Source organism: Xenopus tropicalis, chromosome 6, assembly GCF_000004195.4.
Source record: "Xenopus tropicalis strain Nigerian chromosome 6, UCB_Xtro_10.0, whole genome shotgun sequence".
Taxonomy (NCBI): Eukaryota; Metazoa; Chordata; class Amphibia; order Anura; family Pipidae; genus Xenopus; species Xenopus tropicalis.
In genome coordinates, this window is record NC_030682.2 from 152,347,447 (window position 1) to 152,367,513 (window position 20,067).

The 20,067-nt window shown below is 55.9% G+C and overlaps 2 protein-coding genes across 2 annotated transcripts in view; one reads left to right on the forward strand and one right to left on the reverse strand.

Moving 5' to 3' along the window:
* The window catches only part of bop1 (BOP1 ribosomal biogenesis factor), a 42,177-nt gene extending 22,728 nt beyond the window's left edge, over positions 1-19,449 (forward strand). Inside the window, 13 exon segments of the mRNA NM_001102839.1 lie at positions 11,010-11,164; positions 12,054-12,171; positions 12,287-12,388; positions 15,305-15,517; positions 15,645-15,806; positions 16,212-16,292; positions 17,164-17,233; positions 17,326-17,458; positions 17,564-17,744; positions 18,244-18,532; positions 18,671-18,755; positions 18,854-18,961; positions 19,054-19,449. Of these exon segments, the coding sequence (NP_001096309.1) occupies positions 11,010-11,164; positions 12,054-12,171; positions 12,287-12,388; positions 15,305-15,517; positions 15,645-15,806; positions 16,212-16,292; positions 17,164-17,233; positions 17,326-17,458; positions 17,564-17,744; positions 18,244-18,532; positions 18,671-18,755; positions 18,854-18,961; positions 19,054-19,207 (1,851 nt within the window). The 3' untranslated portion in view covers positions 19,208-19,449.
* On the reverse strand, positions 348-7,539 carry scx (scleraxis bHLH transcription factor). Its single transcript, XM_004919789.3, has 2 exons — positions 6,622-7,539; positions 348-1,245 (listed from the first exon to the last, which is right to left on the reverse strand). Exons 1-2 carry the CDS (start codon positions 7,138-7,140, stop codon positions 1,207-1,209), a joined length of 558 nt encoding a protein of 185 aa, XP_004919846.2. The 5' UTR covers positions 7,141-7,539; the 3' UTR covers positions 348-1,206.
* Positions 19,450-20,067: the final 618 nt, after the last annotated feature.

Sequence of the window (20,067 nt, forward strand, 5' to 3'; positions counted from 1 at the left end):
GTGCCCAAACATTGTTGCGTCCTATTAATGATCCCCCACATGTGCCCAAGATGCATTGCAGAATGACAGACCCCATGACTGTATGACACGGGGAAGGTTGTGATTGGTTGGTTCTTTTCAATGCAGAAACATGAAACATTATATATATCTCAGGCCACAGTTGCACTGGGCTTTATGTGAGGGCCATTTGTTTGTGGCCATGGGGCTAGGCGGCCGTGGGGCTAGGCGGCCATGGGTTCTGGTGAGAGCCCTTTCTCTGTGACTGAGTATTTGTTGGGCAGGGGTCCCAGTGCCATCTTGCCCCCCCCTGCTGGCTCGTACCCATACAGATCAGTGGCAGCCATAGGGAATAGTAACATATCTCTCTTTATTAGACATTCTATGCAAACAGAAGTTATTAAATAATGGCAATATATACATTTAGGGGCAGACAGACCTCCGGCCATAGAGCCCAATGTAATGTAAGTGAAGAGGTAGTATCTTAACCAGATGGGTGCCAATGCTCACGGGGGGGTACAATGTTCAGGGTGGGCACGTGGGGCCAACAGGCTGCAGAACCCCCAATGATAACGGATTTCCGGGGGATATTCCTGTTGCGCACACTGAGAGTATATGCAGAGGGGATAGATGTCCTGGCCTTGGGGTGGCCTTGGGGGGTGTTGGGGTGCACAGCGCCTGCTGGTGGGACCCCGGAGCTGTATGGGACGTTGGCGTGTGTTGGCACACGTATGTGACTTGTCCATGATTGGAACACGTGCATTATTTTCTGGGGGGTCTCTCATGGGGAGAGAATATTGGGTATCCATGGAGGTGTGTCTTAGGGTTGGTCTCTGTTGGTTGGAGTCTCTTACTGTCTCCTCTGCTCTTCCTTCTTTTCTGCTTCCCCCCCCCCTCCCTTTCTCAAAATCTGCCCTTCCGCCCCCCCCTCCCCCATAGGAATGTCCATTCTTCCCTCACAGTCCATCTCGCATATCTTTGGGGGGATTTTCCCTCTCATTCTGGGGGCTGTTTGCCTCTCTCCCCCTCCCAGAGCCAAAGCTGCTAGTCTCCTGCTTTATCTTATGTGGGGTCTCTCCCACCTCAATTCCTTCTCCTTAGGCTGCAGTCTGATTGGCTGCTGCTCCTCGAGGTGCCGTCTTGGGATTGGTGCAACTTCAAGCTGGATCTTGGGGTCTCTTCAGGGGATCTCCATTGCGCAGATGTCTCTTAGGTTCGGATAGCAGTTTTCCTCTCTTTGTCTTTCCCCTGTCAGAAAGCAAGAAATCTGTTAGTGAAGCAGTCGGGGGGGGGGGGGGGGGGGGCTATAGGAGCCCATGTTTATTGCCCCCCAAACTGAGAGGGACCCCTTAATGCCGGGGATATTACTGTAGGGGTGTGCGAATAAGCAGTGTGGCTAGTACCCATGGGCAACACTGGGCCCCTTTATCTGATTGGTCACTCTGTTCCCTGTGTTATGCCATTTTCTATGGAGACCATTAGTAATTTGCAGTGACTCCTGCTGCTGCCTGTAACGCTAGCGGCCATCTTGTCAGCAATGTTTCACATGGCTGCTGTACACAAGGGTTGCCAAACCACCTGTGTGAGACCCCCTGTGCCACTTGGTTATGCCCATTGGGTAGGGGCATGGGTGGAAAGTACCCCTGTCTGACCAATGCCCAGCTAAGTGCCCCTGAAGGCCACACTAAAGAAGCGCGCAGCAGTTTAGCTTTGCCTTTGGGGGGGCAGTAGAAAGGCAGAAAAGAACCGATTCACAGCAGCCGCGCATTTGGCTTTAATGAAATCTGACTGCCACTTACTGTATGTGTCCAACTTCACCTTTAATCTCCTTTCCCTTTAATTCCCTGTCATACAGACGACACCGCCCAGCGCCCCCACAAACCCTACAGCAGCCCCCCCCCTCCGGCAGCCTGAGATTTCCATTCGCATCCCTGCAACAGTGAAATGGATACCCCCTTATCTGCCATAAAGCTTCTGGCTGGAGGTGCTCCCCCCCCCCCCCCCCCAATAGGTATCTGGAGCCCTATGGGAGCCAGTCACGTTCATGCTGAATAGTCACGGAATAGTTTAACCCTTCCCTTGCAAGGGAAACAATGGCTGGTCTGGTGGTTTTGTTAGTCTGCCCCCCATCTTTGAGTATAAGGCTGATGACATGCCTTTGGCTGTCACTAAATCCGCCCTGCCACGTGTCTCGTGGGACTGTCTCTCTGAGTGACCCAATGACAGGGCTCTATATACAGCTGCTTCACTGCTCAAATCCGTTATGGGCCCCCCAGCTGCACTAAATATCACATAACTTAACCCTTTAGCTACTGGCATCACCAATTTTGCCCCTGTGATTCGGTCCTGAATTTAGATAAAGAATCCATGCCGTAAAGCAAGACAGGACTGCCGTAAAGCCAGTAAGGAAGCAGAGACAGCTGGGTGCAGGGGAACGGTCACAAAAATAGTCGCAATAAGTCGCGGCTGCTACAAACTACTAATGTACCACCTGTAACTGTTGCTATGGGACAGTTAGTTAGGAATTAAGGAATGGATTAGAGAGTCAGAGTCCTGGGTGCTGTGCTGCCACTATGGGGAAATGAAGTAGAAAAGAAATGCCCCTAAAGGGGTCGTTTACCTTTACATTAACTTTCATTTCTTATTACTGGTAGTTTTGTGATTATTTAACTTTTTGTTCCGCAGCTCTGCAATTTGAAATTTCAGCAGTTATCTGGTTGCTAGGGTAATTTACCTTAGTTACCAGGGAGTGGTTTGAATGAGAGACTGGGATATGAATAGGAGAGGGGCCGAATCTAGAGTTTAGGAATGAAAAGTAACAATAACCATAAAACTGGAGCCTCACAGAGCAATAGGGTTTGGCTGCCGGGGTCAGTGACCCCCATTTGAAAGCTGCAAAGAGTCAGAAGAGAAAGGCAAATAATTAAAATAAATAAATATTTTACATTATATACCTTCATTCTGCTACTGTATCCCCCCCCCCCATACTGGATTAAAGGGCAAGTCCTACATTCTCATGGGCAGGGCCAACATTACTGTATTGGTTTATCAGTTGGAGGGTTCCTTATGTAGAACCCTGGGAATATAATAATAATAATAATGTAGTTAATGGGCTACTGTAGGGATATGAAGTTATAGGGAAGCTGTAACCCATAGAGTGCAAGCCTTGCTGCCCAACCTACGGCTCTAGCACATTGTTATGTAACAGTTGGTTAAATGTGAGTATGGGGCTCTGGGCTGCTCGCTCTTATTAACTGTCCCCCCCCCCCCCCCCCCCCCCCCCAGCGTGGGGGTATAATCAGCGGCACGGGGGGGGGGGGGGGGTCGCTGCCACGTTGGCATTTTATTTAAACTCTAACATTGTCCAGTTTGGGTTTTATACACTTTCGATACGGAGGGAATAGTGAGCGGTGAGATCCGGTACCGAGTGCTTCTGTGCCGCTATCATTATACAATATATAATATAAAAAAAAAGTGAGCAAATACGCCACAAATCACCAGGCGTCGCCGTGCAAAAACAGCGTATTTATCTCTATATTGATATTCAGCATCAAATAAGCAGGCGCTATAGGGAAATATGGCCGCCAACCCCCCCAGTTTTGTGCCACAGTCACCGTACTTTTTCCTTTTGTCTTACACTGAACTGGTGTAAAATACTAAAAAAAGCCGGGCAAATAAAATGTATTATTATTGGAACACTGGCTGCGGCCCCCCTTTACTGTTATTATTATTATTATCATTATAAATAATATTATTATGCGTAAAATAAAGTCGCCATTTATCTTGCACAGCTTTTTATGTGTAGAATAACATGCGCCCCTATTGGCTAACTGCCCCGTACCCGCGGGAGACTGGCAGCAGCGGATGCATCACAGCAATACGATTGGCCCAAATGGGACCCCGTCCCCAGTGTTCTATGTTTCACTCTTATCCACTGTTCTTCCCTGGTGCCCCCCACCCCTCATGGGGCGCCCAAAGTCAGGGGTAGACCTTTAGGGGGCAGCACTGAATATTTGCCCTTCGTTATACAGAGTTTATATCATATACACACACAGATATATATATATATATATATATAAACACGAAACCCAAATTCTTTTTTTCAATTAAATCCATACCCGTTATAAATGTATTTAAAAATCTGAGCTGTCAATCATATATTGCCTGCCCCGCCTCTATGCCGCAGGCATAGCGGCGGGGCAGACAATATATAATTGACAGCTCAGATTTTTAATTACAGTTACTTTAACTTCCCATTCAGCCCTTCCTACATATCCCCTGATGGCAAAAGCATAAGATTTTGGGGGATTACAAAACTTGCCTTAATAACAGTGTAAACAAAATGGCGCCGGCCTGCTGGCTGTGACTGTAAATTCCAAGAGCGAAGGGGAAAAAAAATAAATGATTTATATTGTGTAAGTAAAGTTTATTTTGCTCCACTAACCTGATAGGAAAGGGTTTGGAATTATTTCTTGGGGTGACAGGTCCCCTTTAAAAATAGGATGAAAAAGAAATAAAGTTTTCCTTTGTCCCGAGGAAGAGTGAAACGTTGGAATAACAAATAAACAATTGGCCACAAACAGCATCTGACCCATTCCTGGCCCCCACCCCTGATGAGCAGTTAAGGTGGGCCGGGGGGCGGGGCTCACTGATCGATGAGGGTTTCCTTCCTGTCCTGACAGTGACTGACAGATGGTGGAACCGCCCCCTATGTATGGAATGTGCGCCCTACAACTCCCAGGGGCCCCCGGGGATCTCATTTGTACCTCCCTTCTTGAGAATTATACAGGTATGGGACCTGTTATCCAGAATGCTGGGGACCAGGAGCTTTCTGAATAACAGGTTTCCAGATAACGGATCCCATACCTGTATATTTGTTTCATTAAATAGCAGCACCGCGTGGGGGTGCAGAATTGATATGGGGGGGGGGGCTTTGGCTGAATGTCGGGTAAGTGGCCCCAATGCGCTAGTGATCTACTGACAGGGACCTGCTGACTGGTTAAAGGGAAACTCCACCCAAACTGTTTCCTTTCTGCGTGTCGTGCTGTATACACTCAGCTAAACCATATACTCACAGCTGGGGGTATTCTCTGGTTCTGACTCCCAAACCAAAGTAGCAGGTATCGCTTCTCCTCTAGCTGTTACACAGCCGGCTTCTGCTACCTTGTTTCAAGAGTCGGAACCAGCAGAGCAGACAACAGACAGGCACTGCTTTCTGTAGCAATGGGGTTACTGTAAAACTAGAGAAAATGAGTAATGAAGGTGTATTGGGAAGTTGTTTGGATTTGTATTAAGTGTTTTTGGTGGAGTTGCCCTTTAAATGAGCCTGTCCGGGCCTGACTGTCAGCTCTGTGTGTATCTATGTGCCTGGGGGGGGGTGCCAGGGCTGCGCCAGTGGGGTTATCCTTTAATGGGGCATAAGGAGATGGGCCAATAGTGACTGACCAATGGGACGGATCGCTGGACGTGCTGCCCAGGGCAGGAGCGGGGTACAGTAGCCTCTTCCCTATAATGATATCCTGGGGCCCCTTAGTTATAATAATGGGGGAGACTAACCTGCCGCCCAACACAAGTGGGGCATTTATTAACCCCTCGTGCTTACACCCCACATCTACTTAGTCCTGTACCCACAAACTCACACTTACACCCCACATCTACTCAGTCCCGTACCCACAAACTCACACCCCACATCTACTCAGTCCCGTACCCACAAACTCACACTTGCACCCCACATCTACTCAGTCCCGTACCCACAAACTCACACTTGCACCCCACATCTACTCAGTCCCGTACCCACAAACTCACACACACAATAGTGAGATGGGCAATTCCCAGTTGCACACACAGCCGCCCTGCCCTCTCTGTGCCGTTGCCCCATGCCAGGCTGCTGTGCCCAGTTATTGCCCGGGCTTAGAAACCTCAGACTCTGCCCTTCCCCACAGAGTGGAGCAGTCAGTTCCCTGTCTCTATACAGATACTGCCCTGTGCCAGCTGTTGGGGGCCTAGTGCTGCTCAGTGCCCTCCTCTTGTGCCAGTCTACATGCCCCCTATTCTGGCCATGCTGGGGGTGCTTATTGCAGGACACAGATGGAACACAGGGGGCACAGATGGTAACCTAACCTAAGGCAAGGTAAATTTGCACAAAACTGCTGGTTCCAGGCAGCTGGCACTGCCATCCCCATTGGGCAGACCTGACTGATAGGCTGCTGGTACAAGGCAGACAGTTGAATGCCCAGCTGGCACTGCCATTCCCATTGGGCAGACCTGACTGATAGGCTGCTGGTACAAGGCAGAGAGTTGAATGCCCAGCTGGCACACAGTCTGGCTGCTTTGGGGATGGCACTGGCACCTGGGTGGGTAACTGGGTAGAACCATCAATATTGTAGTTATTCCCTGGGCCCCTATACAGTGTGTAGGTCTGTTTACCCCTCCCCTGGGCAATTAGAGCCCCTGCCCCTGCTCTACACCTCCCAGACCTGGTTCATATGAATGCAGAGGGGGCGACCCAGTTGCCCCAAGTGAGTGCATTAATATCAGCTGTTGCTGAACTACACGTCCCAGCATCCTAGTGGGTGTAGCTGAGCAAGAGCTGGGGGGCCGCGGCAGGTACGGGGGGCTACTCACCAGTTTCCTCTGGTTGCTGAGGCAGAAGGTGCAGATCTGTTTGGGTTGGCCCTGCTCGCCGTCCCGGTGCTTGGGGCTGGCCGTAGCCGCGGCAGGGTGGGGTGGGTAGTAGGGGCCGCCGGTGTGGCAGGGCTGCCCGTCCCCGCACGTGTCCCCGAGAAGCAGCACGTTGCCCAGATGGGAGATGTAGCTGGAGGCCAAGCGCAGGGTCTCGATCTTGGAGAGTTTGCGGTCGGCCGGCTCGGTGGGGATGAGGGTGCGCAGGGCGGTGAAGGCGGTGTTGACGCTGTTGGTGCGGTCTCGCTCGCGGGCGTTGGCCGTGTGGCGCTGGCGGGGTTCACGGTGAAGCCTGGGGCACTTCTTGTCTGCCCTTTTGCCCAGTCTGTCCCCCGAGTGATGGAAAGACTTGTCCCCGCAGCCCGAGCTGTCACTGGCGCTGTCCTCATCGTCCGACAGCATGCTGATCTCGGGGTACAGGAACCGCGCCGGGGGGGCATGGCGCAGCATGGCAAAGGACATGGTGCCCGGGGGGGGGGGTGCCAACTGCTGGGAACTCTCTCTGTCTCTCGGCTTCACTCTCGCCTGCTATTAGCTGCTGTACAGACTGTCTCTATGAACCATCCTGGGAGCTGTCACTGAGCCGCGCTCTATCCACAGAGTGACCAGAGACAGCCACACACTCCTCTCTCTGCGCTCCCCTCCTCTCCTGCTGTCACTCTCTCTAATTCCCCCTTAGCCCTCTCTCCTGCTGTCACTCTCTCCGATTCCCCCTCAGCCCTCTCTCCGATTCCCCCTCAGCCCTCTCTCCGATTCCCCCTCAGCCCTCTCTCCTGCTGTCACTCTCTCCGATTCCCCCTCAGCCCCTCTCTCCTGCTGTCACTCTCTCCGATTCCCCCTCAGCCCCTCTCTCCTGCTGTCACTCTCTCCGATTCCCCCTCAGCCCTCTCTCCTCCTGTCACTCTCTCTGATTCCCCCTCAGCCCTCTCTCCTCCTGTCACTCTCTCCGATTCCCCCTCAGCCCTCTCTCCTCCTGTCACTCTCTCCGATTCCCCCTCAGCCCTCTCTCCTGCTGTCACTCTCTCCGATTCCCCCTCAGCCCTCTCTCCTCCTGTCACTCTCTCCGATTCCCCCTCAGCCCTCTCTCCTCCTGTCACTCTCTCAGGTTCCCTCCCCCTGTGCTCTCCCCTGCTGTCGCTTTCTTGGGTTCCCCCTCCACCCTGTCTCCTGCTGTCACACCGATCCTCCTTCTGCACTCTCTCAGGCTGTCTTTCTTTTGGCTACCCTGTCTGCACCATCTCTTACTGTCATTTTCTCTGATCCACCTTCTGCACTCTCTCAGGCTGTCACTCTTTCAGCGACCCCGTCTGCACCGTCTCTCACAGTCACTCTGTGGGATTCTCTCTGTGCGCTCTCGGAGCTGCCGTCGCTCTCTGTGGTGCTGTGACAGTCTGTGGGTTCCCGGTGGGTCTGTGGGTCGGTGGCTCCCCCTGTGGCTCCCACACGTGCCTGAGTGCAGCCCCCCGTCTGCTGGAAGTGCAGCTGTGATGGAGCTTTTATAGTGACCCAGGAGAGAGGGTCTGGCCTTCCTACAGCCGGCAGCAGACACAGGCTGGGGGGGTTCCATCGGAAGCTGGGGGGGCAGGCGGGGGGAGTCCCCAGACAGCTGTGGGATTTAACAGCCTAGACTTTGCCTCTGCTCCTTAACGAGACGCAGCATTAACTGTTTCCGTGCCGTGGGCAGAAGAGACACGTATCAGTGCCGGCAGGGAGCAGATCAGCCAATCAGCTGCTTATGGGCTCGGCGCTGTACAGAGTGGGGTGCAGGCAGGGCTGGGAGTTGGGGATCAATCCCATGTTCCCTAATAGTGAGCTCCGTGTCCCCACTTTGCGTCCCTGCCCCCCTTTCCAGACTGCACTGGGTGATGCGCTGTCAGCCTCTGGCATAATGGTACGTCCCTTCTGCCATTACTGCCCCGCAGAGCTTGCACTCAAATTTCGCTGTCAACTGCACAAAGGCAATAATGGCCAGCGGGCCATATTAGTGAGGTGGCGTCTGTGTTTAGTTCTACAGCGACAGTAAAGGCTGTTTTACCATTTTAGACTGAAAATACCAAGTGCCCGTAGGTGCCCGCTGCCCAGCGTAATGTGTGAGTGCCAGTCCTACAGTCCTTCCAATACTGCCCCCTTTATATGGCACGGCCCAAATACTGCCCCATAAACCTTTATATGGCACTGCCCAAATACTGCCCCCCTAAACCTTTATATGGCACGGCCCAAATACTGCCCCCCTAAACCTTTATATAGCACGGCCCAAATACTGCCCCCCTAAACCTTTATATGGCACGGCCCAAATACTGCCCCCCTAAACCTTTATATGGCACGGCCCAAATACTGCCCCATAAACCTTTATATGGCACGGCCCAAATACTGCCCCATAAACCTTTATATGGCACGGCCCAAATACTGTCCCCCTAAACCTTTATATGGCACGGCCCAAATACTGTCCCCCTAAACCTTTATATGGCACGGCCCAAATACTGCCCCATAAACCTTTATATAGCACGGCCCAAATACTGCCCCCCTAAACCTTTATATGGCACGGCCCAAATACTGTCAGCCTCTGGCATAATGGCACCAATGGTACGTCCATTCTGCCATTACTGCCCCGCAGAGCTTGCACTCAAATTTCTCTGTGAACTGCACAAAGGCAATAATGGCCAGCGGGCCGTATTAGTGAGGTGGCGTCTGTGTTTAGTTCTACAGCGCCAGTAAAGGCTGTTTTACCATTTTAGACTGAAAATACCAAGTGCCCGTAGGTGCCCTCTGCCCAGCGTAATGTGTGAGTGCCAGTCCTACAGTCCTTCCAATACTTGCCCCCTAAACCTTTATATGGCACTGCCCAAATACTGCCCCCTAAACCTTTATATGGCACTGCCCAAATACTACCCACCTAAACCTTTATATGGCACTGCCAATACTACGGCCCCCTAAAACCTTATATGGCACTGCCCAAATACTACCCCCTAAACCTTTATATGGCACTGCCCAAATACTACCCACCTAAACCTTTATATGGCACTGCCCAAATACTGCCCACCTAAACCTTTATATGGCACTGCCCAAATACTGTCCCCTAAACCTTTATATGGCACGGCCCAAATACTTTCCCCCTAAACCTTTATATGGCACGGCCCAAATACTGTCCCCTAAACCTTTATATGGCACGGCCCAAATACTGCCCCCCTAAACCTTTATATGCACAAATACTTTCCCCCTAAACCTTTATATGGCAGCGGCCCAAATACTGTCCCCCTAAACCTTTATATGGCACGGCCCAAATACTGTCCCCCTAAACCTTTATATGCAACGGCCCAAATACTGTCCCCCTAAACCTTTATATGCAACGCCCAAATACTGCCCCCCTAAACCTTTATATGGCATGGCCCAAATACTATCCCCCTAAACCTTTATATGGCAACGGGCCCAAATACTGCCATCCCCTAAAAACCTTTATATGGCACGGCCCAAATACTATCCCGCTAAACCTTTATATGGCACGGCCCAATACTGCCCCCTAACCTTTATATGGCACGGCCAAATACTATCCCCCTAAACCTTTATATGGCACGGCCCAAATACTGTCCCCCTAAACCTTTATATGGCACGGCCCAAATACTGCCCCCCTAAACCTTTATATGGCACGGCCCAAATACTGCCCCCCTAAACCTTTATATGGCACGGCCCAAATACTGCCCCTAAACCTTTATATGGCACGGCCCAAATACTGCCCCCCTAAACCTTTATATGGCACGGCCCCAAAACTATCTCCTAAACCTTTATATGGCACGGCCCAAATACTTCCCCCCTAAACCTTTATATGGCACGGCCCAAATACTGTCCCCCTAAACCTTTATATGGCATGGCCCAAATACTGCCCCCCTAAACCTTTATATGGCACGGCCCAAATACTGTCCCCATGGCACATAATGGAAGGTTCTGCGGCCCAGAGACAAACCCCAGAGATTTATATGGGGGGTCAATAGAGTGCAATGCCGTTTCCCCCTGTGCATTATGGGAGAGTGCTACTCGGGGTAATTAGGCACAGGCGTGAGTGTCAGTGAGTGCCAGAGGGACAGGCAAGTGTTTGGCACGAGACACAGTGATTGGGTTCGAGCGCCTCGGTTCTGCCGGCTGTTTGCGCCGGAGCTGGGAACCTAAACGCTAATGGGGTCGCGGCTCTGAGAGCCAAACTGCACTGTCTCTCCCCACTGAGCGTTTGTGCTACTCACGGCCAAGTGCTGAGTGAGACACCGAGCGCCTGTCTCTGTGGCCCTTCCCCGGCCGTCTCTGCGGCCCTGGCTGAACGCTCTCTGCCCCTCTCTTTCCAGGACATCCGGAACACTGTGGGGAACATTCCCATGGAGTGGTACCAGGATTTCCCCCACATTGGGTACGACCTGGATGGGCGCAAGATCTTCAAGCCGTTGAGGAGTAAGGATCAGCTGGAGCAGTTCCTAGACAAGATGGAGAACCCCGACTACTGGTGAGAGATATGCCAGCTGGGCAAAGTGGGGCACCAGTGTTCCCTGTTACATATAGCTGGGTATGGTTAGTGTGGCACTGCTGGCACAGATGGAGGGGGGGCACCCTTATTGTTGCATATAGCTGGGTATGGTTAGTGTGGCACAGATGGAGGGAGGGGTGGCACTGCTGGCACAGATAAAGGAGGGGGTGGCAACGCTGGCACAGATGGAGGAGGGGGTGGCACTGCTGGCACAGATGGAGGAGGGGGTGGCACTGCTGGCACAGATGGAGGAGGGGGTGGCACTGCTGCACAGATGGAGGAGGGGGTGGCACTGCTGGCACAGATGGAGGAGGGGGTGGCACTGCTGGCAGCAGGGATGAGGGGTAGGGGGGTGGCACTGCTGGCACAGATGGAGGAGGGGGTGGCACTGCTGGCACAGATGGAGGGAGGGGCACTGCTGGCACAGATGGAGGAGGGGGTGGCACTGCTGGCACAGATGGAGGAGGGGGTGGCACTGCTGGCACAGATGGAGGAGGGGGTGGCACTGCTGGCACAGATGGAGGAGGGGGTGGCACTGCTGGCACAGATGGAGGAGGGGGTGGCACTGCTGGCACAGAATGAGGGAGGGGCACTGCTGGCACAGATGGAGGAGGGGGTGGCACTGCTGGCACAGATGGAGGAGGGGGTGGCACCTCGCTGGCACAGATGGAGGAAGGGGTGGCACTGCTGGCACAGATGGAGGAGGGGGTGGCACGTGGCTGCCAGATGGAGGAGGGGGTGGCACTGCTGGCACAGATGGAGGAGGGGGTGGCACTGCTGGCACAGATGCGAGGAGGGGGTGGCGCTGCTGGCACAGATGGAGGGGGGGCACTGTCGGACTCCCCGTTACCCTCTCGCCCCGTTGCAGGCGCACCGTGCATGACAAGAAGACGGGGCAGGACGTCCGGCTGACAGACGAGCAGGTGGATTTGGTGGAGCGGCTGCAGCGCGGGCAGTTTGGGGATATAAACTATGACCCGTACCAGGTGGGCACCAACACTGCACATGTTTCTGTAGGGGGCAACTCTCAGCCCCTCCCACTGTTTGTACTGCCCCCATCTTCTCCTGATTGGCTCATTGGCTTCTCTTACCCCCCCCCAGCCGTCTATCGACTTCTTCACTCATGAGACAATGATTCATCCTGTGACCAACCGGCCGGCGGATAAGCGCAGCTTCATACCCTCCCTCATCGAGAAGGAAAAGGTACAAAGGGGCAACTCTTGTTTATTCTCTCCCACTGGGTCTGTATTCTCTCTACTGTACCCTCTCCTTCCCCCACACTGCCCCCTCCCCCGCACACTTTCCCCTCCCTCTCCTTCCCGCACACTGCCCCCTCCCTCCTTCCCGCACACTGCCACCTCCCCTCCCTTCCCGCCACTTCCCCTCCTCTCCTCGCCTGCACACTGCCCCTCCTCTCCTTGCCCGCACACTTTCCCTCCCTCTCCTTCCTGCACAGCTTTGTCCCTCCCCTCCTTCCGGCACACTCCCCCGTCCTTCCGCACACTTTCCCTCCTCTCCTTCCCGCACACTTTCCCCTCCCTCCTCCTTCCGCGGCACACTGCCCTCCCCTCCTCCCGCAACTTTCCCTCCCTCTCCTTCCCGCTACACGTCCCCCTCCCTTTCCTTTTCCCCGCACACTTCCCCTCGCCTCTGCCTTCCCGCACACTTCCCCTGCCCTCTCTTCCCCACACTGGCCCCCTCCCTCCCCTTCCCGACACTTTCCCTCCTCTCTTCCTCTGCAACACTTTCCCCTCCCCCCTTCCCCGCGCCACTGCTCCCCTCCCATCTCCTTCCTGTCCCCCCCCCTCCTTCCCGCACCTTTCCCCTCCCTCTCCTTCCGCACACTGCCCTCCTCTCCTTCCCGCACACTTCCCCCTCTTCCGCACACGCCCACCTCCTCTCCCTCCATTGTGCCCTCCCTCTCTTCCGCACACTTCCCTCTCTCCCTTCCACACACTGCTCTCTCTGCTCTCTCTCCCTTCCCGCACTCTCCTTCCGCGCACACCGCCGCTCCCCTCCTTCCCTCGCCTCTCCTTCCGCGCACACTGCCTCATCTCTCCCTTCCACGCCCCTCTCCTCCCTGCACTACGCCTCTCTCCCTACTTCCCCGCCTCTCCGTTCCCGCGACACTTGCCCCTTCCTACTCTCTTCGCGCTCCTCCCGCCCTCCCTCCGCCTCTCTTCTCCGCTCCACTGGTCCTCTCCGCTCCCCTTCCCCTCTTCCTCTCTTCTCTCTAAATTGCATAACTGCCCTTTCCTCTCCTCCCTCCTCCCAAGCCCACTCTCCTCTCTTCCGCCCTCCTCCCCATTCCCGCATCACTGCCTCCCTTTCACCTCGACAACACATGCCCTGCTCCTCCCCTCCCTCCTCCTCTCGTCCCGGCACACTGCCCCCTCTCCTTCCCGCCCCTCTTCCCTCTTCCACACACTGCCCCCCTGCCGCACCACCTCCTCTGGCTTCCTTCCCGCACACGCCTCCCCTCCTCCTCCCCCCTCTCTCTCCTCCCGCACACTGCCTCTTTGCCCCTCTCCTTCCCCCTCGTCTCCTTCCCGAGCAACACTGCCCCATCTTCGTCTCCTTCCGCCCTCGCTTCCCAGGCACACATGAAGCCTCCCCCTCTCGCTTCCCGCCTCTCTTCTCTCTGCTCTCCCTTCCACACAGCTGCCTCTCTTCCCGCACCTGCCCTCTCCCTCATCCTTCCTGCCCTCTTTCCTTCCCGCACCAAACTGCCCTCCCGCCCCTCTCCTTCCCGGCCCTCTCTCTCTCCTTCCCGCACACTGCCTCTCCCCTCGTTCCGTCCCTAGCCCTCCTCTCCTTCCCGGCACATGCTGCCTCCTGTCTCTCTCCTTCCGCCCTCTCCTTCCCGACACTGCCCTCTCCTCTCCTTCCTGCCCTCTCTTCCTCGCACACGGCTCCCCACTCTCACTTCCCGCCCTCATCTCCTCTTCCTTCCCGCACATCTGCCCCTCCCTCTCCTTCCTGCCCTCGGTCTCCTTCCCGCACGACTGCCCCCCTCCCTATCTCCGTCTTGCACACTGCCTCTCCTTCCGCCCTCTCGTTCCCGCTCCCTTCCCAGCACACTGCCCCCTAACTCTCCTTCTTTGCACCTGCCCTCCCTCACCTTCTTGCACATCTGCCCCTCCCATCGTCCTTCCCGCACACGTGCCCTCCCTTCCCTCTCCTTCTTTGCACATGCCCCCTCCTCGCCTTCCCCGCACATCTGCCCCTCTCCTCTCCTTCTTTAGCACACTGCCCCCTCCTCTCCTATCCCTGCACCTCTGCCCCCCGTGCCTCATCTCTTCTTGCACGCTGAGCCCCCTTCGCCTCCTCCTTCCCGTGCGACACTGCCTCCCGTCCCTCTCCTTCCCAGCACACTGCCCCCTCCTCTCTTCCCCGCAGCACTTGCCCCCCTCTCCTTTCCGCACACTGCCCCCTCCCTCTCCTTCCCGCACACTGCCCCCTCCCTCTCCTTCCCGCACACTGCCCCTCCCTCTCCTTCCCGCACACTGCCCCATCCTCTCTCCTTCCCGCACACTGCCCTCCCTCTCCTTCCCGCACACTGCCCCCTCCTCTCCTTCCCCGCACACTCCCTCGTTCCTTCTCCTTCCGCAGCACACTGCCCCCCTCCCGTTCCTCTTCCCGCACACCTGCCCCCTCCTCTCCTTCCGCGCAACACTGCCCCACTCCTCTCCTTCCGCGGCACACTGCCCCCTCCCCTCTCCTATTTCCGACTCACTGCCCCCTCCTTCTCTTCCAGCACACTGCCCCCTCTATCCCCTCCTTCCGCACACTGCCCTCTCCCTCTCCTTCCCTCAACTGCCCCCTCCCTCTCGCTTACCGAGCACACTGCCGCTCCTCCCTCGTCCTTCCGCCGTGCACAGATCTGCCCCCTCCCTCTCCTTCCCGCACACTGCCCCCTCCCTCTCATTCCTGCCCTCTCCCTCTCCTTCCCCCACACTGCCCTCTCTTGTTGCCCAGGCTCTGTACTTGGTAGTAGTTCTGGGCAGTAGTTTGGCCCCTCCCACCTTGTTTTCTTCATTCTCAGCCTCAAGAGAAAAATATTTGATCTTTTTGTGAACGCAATAACCCCGCCCACTTCTCCCATGATCCTCTCTGCAGGTCTCCAAGCTGGTCCATGCTATAAAGATGGGTTGGATCCAGCCGAGGAAACCCCGGGACGACTCTCCTGCTTATTATGATCTTTGGGCCAAGGAAGATCCCAACGCCATCCTGGGAAGGCACAAAATGCACGTTCCTGCCCCTAAACTACCCCTTCCGGGGCATGAACAGTCCTACAACCCCCCTCCAGAGTATCTAATGAGTGAGGAAGAGGTACATTTCTTTTCAGACCGTGCATCTCATTTCCTGCTCAGGGGAGCCCTGTGTTCCCCCCCAGTCCCTTCCCCATTGGGTCTGTCTGTGCAGCCTCCTATAATTGCCCCCATTCTCTGCCCCACAGCGTTTGGCCTGGGAGCAGCAAGATCCAGAGGATCGGAAAGTGCCCTTCCTGCCCCAGAGATTCCCCTGCCTGCGGGCAGTGCCCGGATACGCCCGCTTCATACACGAGAGGTTTGAGCGATGCCTGGACCTGTACCTGTGCCCGCGCCAGAGGAAGATGAGGGTGAGTGATGGGGTTGGGGTACGGCGGGGTCCCCCGACTTTTATACCCCCGAGCAGCACTTAAATGTAGATAATGTTGGGGAGCAACACAAGCAGGAAACTTTTCTTACAGGATCAGACCAATAAGGGCTGTGATTGGCTGTTTGATAGCCCAGTGATGATTGGCAGACTAACATGGTGCCCCCGAGTCACTGGTTGGGGATCACTGGTGTGTGGCGGGGGGGGGGGGGGTACATTACAACCGGGGGCATTGGTAGAGGGGTTATTACTGCTAATAGAAAGTGTTGCTTTGCTGGTGTTTAGTTGGCGGGGGGGGGGTTCTGTTCCTACACATTCAGTTGCCCCAGTCCTAGTGCCCCCCCAGGTTACACTGCCCCCTATAACTGTTTCTCTTTATCTTATTCAGGTGAATGTGGATCCTGAGGACCTGATCCCCAAACTGCCCAAACCCAGAGATCTGCAGCCCTTCCCGACTGTCCAGTCCCTGGTGAGGGCAATTGGCTGCTGTCTTTGCCTCTGTTTCACCTCCTTTTCCAGCTTTCCGTTTTATTTTTTCTGCTGTGGCCCTTCCTCTCTGCCTCCCCTCTGGGCCTCCTCTCTGCCCCTCCCCTCTGCCTTCCTTCCAGGCCTCCTCTCTCGTCCGAGCCTCCTCTCTGCCTCCCCTCTGGGCCTCCTCCTCTGCCTCCCCTCTGGGCCTCCTCCTCTGCCTCCCCTCTGGGCCTCCTCCTCTGCCTCCCCTCTGGGCCTCCTCCTCTGCCTCCCCTCTGGGCCTCCTCCTCTGCCTCCCCTCTGGGCCTCCTCCTCTGCCTCCCCTCTGGGCCTCCTCCTCTGCCTCCTCTCTGCCCCTCCCCTCTGCCTTCCTTCCAGGCCTCCTCTCTCGTCTGGGCCTCCCTTCTGCGCCTGCACCCTCCCTTCTGGGCCTCCCCTCTTCCTCTCCCGTCTGCCCTGCCCTCCCCTCTGCCCCTCCCCTCCGGGCCTCCTCTCTGCCCCTCCCCTCTGCCTTCCTTCCAGGCCTCCTCTCTCGTCTGGGCCTCCCTTCTGCGCCTGCACCCTCCCTTCTGGGCCTCCCCTCTTCCTCTCCCGTCTGCCCCTCCCCTCTTCCTCTCCCGTCTGCCCTGCCCTCCCCTCTTCCTCTCCCGTCTGCCCTGCCCTCCCCTCTGCCTCTCCCGTCTGGGCCTCTCCCGTCTGGGCCTCCCTGCTTTTTCCTCCTTTAGTCTGAACTTCCTTTCTCTCCTGCTTATCCGGAGCCTCCCTTTGCCTCTTCGCTTTCCCCTCCCTCCGTTATTTGGAGCCCCTCCCCCACATGGCTCTGTAGCCCCGCCCACGCTACATCAGTTTCATCTTCTCCTTCCTTATAGATTTACCGGGGGCACAAGGACCTGGTTCGCTGTATCAGTGTTGCCCCCTCGGGGCAGTGGTTGGTCTCGGGTATGTGCTGTTTCCTTATTTGCCCCATTCCCCCCCCCACCACCACCATTCCTGCTCTCACCCTTCATTAACCCTTTCCTGCCCCCCAACAGGTTCTGATGACTGCACTGTGCGGTTCTGGGAGGTCGGTACCGGGCGCTGCATGAAGTCGGTTCTGTTGGAAGGAGCCGTTAAAAGCATCAGCTGGAACCCAAACCCGGGGCTGGTTCTGGTGGCTGCGTGTGTGTGAGTGGCCCCTGTTTGTGTTACACGCTAGGCACATACATGTACACACCCACCCACATGCCCCTCCCCTCCCTCTCACCCAGTTTGTGCCCCTCTTGTCCCCAGGGAACACTCGGTGGTGCTGATTAACCCCGGCCTGGGGGACCGGCTGCTTTGCGGCGCTACAGACCAGCACATTGGGGGTTACCAGCCCCCCGAGGAGGAGGGACAGCAACCGGTCAGCTGGGGAGAAGCGGAGGGAACGGAATATTCCAATGGGCTGCGGCTCTGTATCAAACACCAAAAGGTTTGTGCTAAATGTGTATTCTGTGTGCCTGTTACCCCTCTCCCTGGGGCCCTCCTGCCTACTCCCTGTTACCCCTCTCCCTGGGGCCCTCCTGCCTACTCCCTGTTACCCCTCTCCCTGGGGCCCTCCTGCCTACTCCCCTGTTACCCCTCTCCCTGGGGCCCTCCTGCCTACTCCCTTACCCCTCTCCCTGGGGCCCTCCTGCCTATCCCCGTTACCCCTCTCCCTGGGGCCCCCTCCAGTCTTGCTCCCCCGGTTACCCCTCTCCCTGGGGCCCTCCTGCCTTCCCCCGTTACCCCTCTCCCTGGGGCCCTCCTGCCTACTCCCCCCCGTTACCCCTCTGCCTGGGGCCCTCCTGCCTTCCCCCCCGTTACCCCTCTGCCTGTGAAGAGTGCAACGGACAAATGCCCCCCCCCCCCCCCATTACCCCACTCTGCGTGTTCCATTCTCTGATTACTGAGCGCCATTTCCCTGACCCCCCGTGACCCCCTCTCTCCAGGCGGTGAAGCAGGTGACGTGGCACGCCCGTGGGGACTACTTTGCTGTTGTGCTCCCCGATAACGGCAATTCCCAGGTACTGATCCACCAGCTGAGCCGGCGCCGAAGCCAGAACCCCTTCCGGAAGAATAAGGGGCAAGTGCAGAAGGTTCTTTTCCATCCCACCCGCCCCTTTTTCTTCGTGGCCACTCAGAGGTGTGTGAGGGTCTATAACCTCCTGAAGCAGGAACTGAGCAAGAAGCTTCTGACCAACTGCAAGTGGGTTTCCAGCATCGCCGTGCACCCCGCGGGTGAGTTGGGCGCCCCAATACGCTGTCAGTAGGGAAAGGGGCTGTTGGGGTGCAGGGCCTTGACATTATGTTGGGCCAATCAGCTTGCAGGACTGAGTTGTGTTGCCTTAGTAACGCTGCCCCTTTCTGTTCGCGCAGGGGACAATCTGATCTGCGGAAGTTACGACTCTAAACTTGCCTGGTTCGACATGGATCTGTCTACTAAACCCTACAAAGTGCTCAGGTGAGCAAAACCTCTACCGGGGGGGGGGCAGCTTTCCCGTGTCAGCCCCACCGGCCCCACAGTTCCCAGTCTGATCCCGAGTCCCAATCTGTTTGCAGGCATCACAAGAAAGCGCTGAGGGCTGTGTCCTACCACAAGCAGTACCCGCTCTTTGCCTCGGGCTCCGATGATGGCAGCGTTATAGTGTGCCACGGCATGGTGTACAAGTAAGTGGGGGCAATTGCATGGGGGCAACTATAGAGGGAGGGGGAGGAGTTAAGGGCAGTAGGAATGTGACTGACTCCTCCTTCTTTTGCAGTGACCTCCTGCAGAATCCGCTCATTGTCCCTGTGAAGGTTCTCCGGGGCCACGCGATCCATCGGGATCTCGGCGTTCTTGATGTGATCTTCCACCCCACCCAACCCTGGGTCTTCTCCTCCGGCGCCGACGCCACAATCCGGTTATACACATAACTCCGCCTCCTGTTATAGACTTCCAATGAATGATGGGGGTGATAGAATGCACCCCGACGTCCTTTATTCAATGGGGCGAGAGAGACTGGGGACCCAGACACAGCGGCGCCCCCTCAGCCGCCATTTTGCAAGGTTTGGGCTCAAAATGTTCTCGTTTGCTCCTCTGTTACCATGGAGACCAAGCTTCTTCACTTTCTATTGGTGGATATTCAGCGTTAATAAAACTATTTTACAGTAAAACACCGGGGGTCTCATTCTAATATTTCATGTGGGAATGTGGGGTGCTGGGGTCTGTGCCAGAATCGGGGGGCTAGAAGGCTGTACCCCAACTCTAACGCTTCATTGACACCCGTGATGCTCCCTCGACTCTCAGAGAAACCGGACAGTTTGCGTTTCCGGGCCCAGAGTTAGTCGTGGTGCCAGCCAATGAGAAGCTGGCGTTTGCTCCCAGTGCCCAGTGAGATGGCGCTGCTCCTGGCAGAGAAAGGGGTTCTGGGGCACGTAACCCACTGTGAGGGGCCCGATTCCTGGTTTTACTGCAGTTGCTGCGAGACCATTGGCCAGAGGGGCTTGTGGGTACTTGGCAATTCTGCCCCTGCTCTCTGCCAACTTTAAGAAACCCCAGGCTGTGGCAGTTAAGGTTCTGCATGATGTGGGGCAGTAGGGGGCAAGTCTGTGTGATGGGGGGTCCGGTTATTGACCCCCTGCCGAGAGAAATTCTGTTACCTGTTCTTTTCACCCACTTATTGGTTCTGTTGGGAAGAACTTAGGGAGTCCGACCTGCCAGATACATTGGTATTGGTTCCACTGCAGGACATAGCGGCCCTTAAGCCCCTCCCCTATGGGGGGGGGTAGGATCA

Coding starts and splice junctions, on each gene's coding strand:
- scx (XM_004919789.3), bottom strand. CDS start 7,140: ATGTCCTTTGCCATGCTGCGCCATGCCCCCCCGGCGCGGTTCCTGTAC. Junction 1,246..6,621: donor TCAGCAACCAGAGGAAACTG/GTGAGTAGCCCC, acceptor GCTTTCTGACAG/GGGAAAGACAAAGAGAGGAA.